General features: G+C 49.7%; 2 protein-coding genes; both read left to right on the top strand.

The window, feature by feature from the left end:
- The first annotated feature begins 46 nt into the window (after nucleotides 1-46).
- Nucleotides 47-1,242, top strand: GSTUM_00001931001 (uncharacterized protein). XM_002839229.2 has 4 exons: nucleotides 47-357; nucleotides 418-618; nucleotides 691-726; nucleotides 780-1,242. Exons 1-4 carry the CDS (start codon nucleotides 288-290, stop codon nucleotides 1,193-1,195), a joined length of 723 nt encoding a protein of 240 aa, XP_002839275.1. The 5' UTR covers nucleotides 47-287; the 3' UTR covers nucleotides 1,196-1,242.
- Nucleotides 1,243-1,729: 487 nt separating this feature from the next.
- GSTUM_00001930001 (uncharacterized protein) lies at nucleotides 1,730-4,256 on the top strand (the record flags this gene model as incomplete). XM_002839228.2 has 4 exons in its annotated part: nucleotides 1,730-2,497; nucleotides 2,581-3,486; nucleotides 3,541-3,602; nucleotides 3,662-4,256. The coding sequence occupies 4 exons, from the start codon at nucleotides 1,730-1,732 to the stop codon at nucleotides 4,155-4,157; spliced, it is 2,232 nt and encodes a 743-aa protein (XP_002839274.1). The 3' UTR covers nucleotides 4,158-4,256.
- Between the last annotated feature and the right edge of the window lie 1,306 nt (nucleotides 4,257-5,562).

Raw genomic sequence — 5,562 nt, 5'->3', positions numbered from 1 at the left:
TATTTGGTACCCTTCGTGCCCTAAGCAACGTAGTTGCCCCGTTGGAACTCATCTAACACCATGGCCCGCCTCCCTCCGCTATCATGAACAGAGGCTCAACTCCAAGCTTCTCACCCATACTAGTACTCGCACGGACCAGCTGTTCACTTCATCTCTGACACACATCTCCCCCAAATCCTGTCTAATCGACCAGATTGCACAGACTCTTGGAACCTCCCCCGCTCATCACCCGCTTGGGCTATCCGTTCGACACTCGCAACCATCATTATTCCTAAGCTTCGATCAGCATGTGGATTCTTCCGTTACTGGGCTACACCGGTGTTATATTTGGCTTTTCGTTCCTGACGCTGGCTATCGGTAATCATCTCCGCCACTCGTTATTCGCAATACCGGTATCCGTACTGACCTTTACACCAGCTTCAGGGCTCTACTATCTCTCGGAGCTGGTAGAGGAACACACTGTCATCTCACAAAAGATATTAATACGGCTTATTCAAGCTATAATAGCAGCTCATATTCTATTGATTATATTCGATGGATTCCCCGTCATGTTGACGCTCTTTTCTGCAGCCAGTCACGGCGTGTACTTGATGAATGTTACAAGGACATTCCCGATGGGTATGTATAGTATCGCTAACCATATGTTCGTAGTTGGCTACTGGAATCTAACGCCTCCTTTTTTGCTTGTAGTCAAACTTACGGATGGTGTCTTCATCCTATCTTGCTGTATTATCATCCCTTACCTACCCCTTGCCTACCATACAACTAACAGTTCACAGGTCTTGTGATTGGAAATCATTTCCTTTGGTTCAATCATTTCTCAAACCCAGCCCTACCATCGGATCATCCCTTCAATCAACACCCGAATGGCCTGGGCAGAAACCTTTACGACTACTCGTCATCCGCTGACCCTAGTTTCCCCAGCCGTTTCCCTACGTTCACGGAGATTAGTGCTTTCTTTGGTATCTGCGTGTGGCTTGTGCCCTTCTCTCTGTTTGTGTCCTTGAGTGCTGGAGAGAATGTACTGCCCAGCACTTCCACCACGATGGGTGGTGGTTCTGCTAGTAAGAGGAGGGGAACGGGGGCGGGGATGGCTAAAATGGTTTTTGGGGGAGCTAAGGAGTGGCTAGGAAGCACCGGGGAGGCATTGGGTATTGTAAGCCCTGAAGGTAGAGGACATGCGAGGTTTGAATGATTAATTCGAAGAAAAGTGCAAAACCTGGATACATAATTCAACCTGGGCCCGGAGTTACTAGGAGTGTTGTATTTTTACAGATTGTGTAGTGATTTATCCCCCCCCCCCTTCGACCGCATAATATGGAAGGAGTGGAGTTGCTTAGAGATTTGTTTTATATCTGGCAAGGCATGCATTTGGATTGGGAAACAAAACACCGGGTTGAGAATGGCTTGTAGCACCTTCCGAGCTGTCACTTACGAATCGCAAAGTGCCAGAGTCCCAATCTGCCCGGCTGAGATTCTTAAAAGGAGGATCAACTACTACCGGTGTTGGTTTCGCCGGTCCCTGCCACTGCCAATATTATCGTGTAAATGGCTGGTACCCTGTGATGTCCTCAGGCTGGAAATTATACCTGGCATCACGTGATCCAGGGTTTGGCTTTTATCGATAACGAACCGCTCACACCGCCCCCCGCCCCTCAATACCAACCCCCTCCCCCGCCAAAACCCCACCAAACTACTCCTCCGATCCTGCACCTTCTCTGCTGCAGAAATGGAGGCAGAAATTACTGCTGTCCTTCCGTCCATCGACCCAATTATCACTGACTACTCTGTTGGATTTCTCACCCATGCCTCTACGTCCACTTCTCCCGAGGCGGATATCGAATTCGCTGAAGCCATCAGCGCTGTCACCTCCATACTCCTTGACGCTGCGCCGCCATCGGTTTCCGAGGCTTCTGTCACAGGCTTAATAGATAAGCTTGTTGCTCAGCTCAATGCTGCCCACGGCGAGAACCGAAGAGCTTTTTCTGGCCGAGCAAAAAAGCTTGATCAAACAATCCACATGGCCTCCCAGAAGAACATCTCCTCTACAATGGGTTTAGTAGGCGGTGGTGTCGACATCGATGCAGTGGGAACAAGGAAAGTTGAGAGTAAGGTCGACAAGAAGAAGCTCGAGAAAGCAGAGCGAAAGATCAAGGCGAAGCAGGATAAGAAAGTGATGAAGAATGTGACTTATGAGGCATCGAAGTTAATTGCTACAGATGAACAACAGTCTTACGATGACTTCTACATGGCTGTCAATCCGCTCCAGCTCGGGCAGAGCTCGCAGGGCAAGAGCAAGGATATCAAGATTGATAATGTGGACGTGCAAATCGGTGGGAAGAGGATTTTGTCAGATACTACACTTACTTTGGCTTATGGGAGGCGATATGGCCTTGTTGGGCAGAACGGTATTGGTAAATCTACGTTGCTTAGAGCGCTGTCGAGACGTGAAGTGGCTGTCCCTACACATATAACCATTTTACACGTAGAGCAAGAGGTCAGTTCGTATCAAGAGTTATGCTTCAGGGGTTTGGTATATTGACTTTTTTACTTCCTTTTTTTTCTTGTTTTCTTCGAAAGATCATGGGTGATGACACTCCGGCACTACAAGCCGTGCTCGACGCCGATGTGTGGCGGAAACACCTTCTCGCAGAACAAGACCGTATCTCAAAGGAACTCAAAATACTCGAGAGCAAGCCCGACCCGATCACCATCACCGCAAGTCAGGGATTCCCGAACCAAGAGCGTGACGAACTGGACTCGCTACTGTCAGAAGTCCATGCCAAGCTCGCCGAGATTGAATCCGATAAGGCGGAGCCAAGGGCTGCGTCCATTTTGGCAGGGTTAGGGTTTTCGGCGGAACGACAGCAGGATCCTACCAGAACCTTCTCCGGAGGTTGGAGGATGAGGTTGGCGTTGGCTCGTGCCCTCTTCTGTAAGCCGGATCTTCTGCTTCTGGATGAACCGTCGAACATGTTGGATGTTCCGTCAATCACTTTCTTGTCCGAATATCTGCAGGATTATCCCTCCACGATCCTGGTCGTGTCTCACGACAGGGCTTTCCTGAACGAGGTTGCGACTGATATCATCCATCAACACTCTGAGCGTCTCGATTACTACAAGGGCGGTAACTTTGACTCATTCTATGCTACCAAGGAAGAGCGACGGAAGACGGCGAAGAGGGAGTACGAGAACCAGATGGCGTATCGGAAGCATCTGCAGACCTTTATCGACAAGTTCCGGTATAATGCTGCCAAGAGTAGCGAAGCCCAGAGTAGGATTAAGAAGTTGGAAAAACTGCCGGTTTTGGAGGCCCCCGAGGACGAATATAGTGTTGTGTTCAAGTTCCCGGACGTGGAGAAGTTGAGCCCCCCTATCATTCAGATGCAGAATGTATCGTTTTCGTATACACCTGGGAAGCCAATTGTCGAGAAGGTGGACCTGGATGTCCAGTTAGATTCGCGGATTGGTATTGTGGGGCCTAACGTGAGTGCTTGGAAATCAATGTGCGGTGGCAGAGATAAACTGACCTAAATGTAGGGTGCCGGTAAAACTACTGTTTTGAAACTGCTCATTGGGCAACTTTCCCCATCAAGCGGGCTGTAGGGCTCATATCCACCCCAGTTTTGCGCAGGAGGAGAAGCCCTAACGATACCCTTAGTATCACCCAAAACCCCCGGCTCCGAATCGGCTTCTTCGCCCAGCACCACGTCGATGCCCTCGACCTGAACTCCAGCGCAGTAGCCTTCTGCGCAAAAATGTTCCCAGGCAGAACCGACGAAGAATACCGCCGCCACCTCGGCGCCTTCGGCATAACCGGGACGACAGGCCTCCAAAAGATGGCCCTCCTCTCCGGAGGTCAAAAGTCCCGTGTGGCATTCGCCTGCCTCTCTCTGACGAACCCACACATCCTCGTCCTCGATGAGCCTTCCAACCACTTGGACGTGGAAGCCATGGACGCGCTCTCTAACGCGCTGAGGAATTTCCATGGAGGCGTTCTCATGGTCTCGCACGATGTCACTATGCTCGCTAACGTGTGCACGCACTTGTGGGTGTGCGATAATGGGAGTGTGGAGAGCTTTCCGGGGGATATCAAGGCTTATAAGAAGAGGATTATTGAACAGGCTAATGCTGCGGGGGTGGTTAAGCATCATTAGGTTGTTGGGGTCTTTGATTGTAGGTAGTCTAGATAGCGGAGGGGCTTACCACGATCTTGTACCTAATATCACATAATGATACATGGAGAGCCTTACAAAGAAGCCGCGTAGCTCCCACACCATAATCCCACCCGACCTTTGTCCCACTCGTACCGAACACCGCACTCCTGATAACAACTTAGCTTCATTTTCTCTAGTATCGCCTTAGCTTAGCCTTCCGCCCACAGCGCCGCATCCCACCGCATGATACCGGCGTAGCCACTCCGACCCGGACAGAGAGGCAAAACCAGAACAAGCTTCAACACAGTAGCCTCACGATAAATACAAGGTTTCTCCAGAACTGCGCGCAAATTTGGCACGTTTCTTGCAAGGGTCTCAAACACCGGTAGTGTACGAGTAGCGCAATACATCGATTTACTGGTTATCATAGTTACGTAGCAACGCCACATCCCCTCCACACAAGTATGATACGTCAGGAGGAAGAATAGTGGGGAAAACCGGGGAAAATAGGGTATGATAATCTGGGGATGGGTATCTCCGGAGCTTACAAGCTTCAGTGCTCCCGGGAGCTCTTCACATCAAATCACTCGCAACAGGTGCCATACTTACTGTGTGCTTGGCATCCTCGGGTATTTCGCTCACGGTGCAGTACCGGTACGTTGCATTAGGCAGGATAATAGCCGTTTGCAGATTATGCATGTTGGGGGGTCGCACTTCGTGCCGTGGCATAACTTGTGCGACGTTCTCTGCCAGTCTGGTCTCGGGGTGTGAATACTGTACGAGTACGAGTACTTTATTCAGTTACTCGAGTACCGTAATAACGTAACCGAATCCATTGAATTTATTAAGTTCTAGAGAGGAGGAGGGGGTAAGAGGGAACCCGGTTGTAATTTTCTATATCTCGTGTGTATATTATATATGTGTTCTATTCAAAGGGAGGTCCTCGGGCTAAGGATGGTGATGGTGATTGTGGTGATGATGATGATGGGGTTTTCGGAGATAGGGTTCCCTTTGCTCTGATGGGGTGAGGTGGACGTGCCCTATGATAGCCAGCATGCATGGTAAGGTGGGCAGCCGTTGTTTTGACGGATAGACGGGGTGTCGCACGAGTCGTTCGGTGGTCCGCCAACTCTTTTTTTTTTTTTTTTTTTTTTGCTGGGAATTGGGAATTGGGAGTTGAATTGACTTGACCTGAACTGGGGTGCTGGGGTTGGGCTGTTCATTATACAGTGCAGCAGACGGTATCATCTGAGCTTGATATATCATTATACCAAGATATTATGATGGAGATAGAGTACTGTACGAGTACAGTTGTAGAATATGATATTATGGGGAAGCTCGCCCCTGCGTTTCGGGATTCCGGCTCTTTCTCATGTGGAGGGTAAATTTGTTATTATGGCTGAAG

The sequence above is a fragment of the Tuber melanosporum genome, assembly GCF_000151645.1.
Source record: "Tuber melanosporum whole genome shotgun sequence assembly, scaffold_320, strain Mel28".
Classification (NCBI taxonomy): domain Eukaryota; kingdom Fungi; phylum Ascomycota; class Pezizomycetes; order Pezizales; family Tuberaceae; genus Tuber; species Tuber melanosporum.
Note: the sequence above shows the minus strand (reverse complement) of the source record. Positions and strands in the feature narration are given on the sequence as shown.

Bases quoted from the DNA above. Each gene is read 5' to 3' on its own strand.
- GSTUM_00001931001 (XM_002839229.2), top strand. From the start codon at position 288: ATGTGGATTCTTCCGTTACTGGGCTACACCGGTGTTATATTTGGCTTT. The intron at 358-417 runs GTAATCATCTCC...CCTTTACACCAG, and splicing joins GTTCCTGACGCTGGCTATCG to CTTCAGGGCTCTACTATCTC. The intron at 619-690 runs GTATGTATAGTA...TTTTGCTTGTAG, and splicing joins TACAAGGACATTCCCGATGG to TCAAACTTACGGATGGTGTC.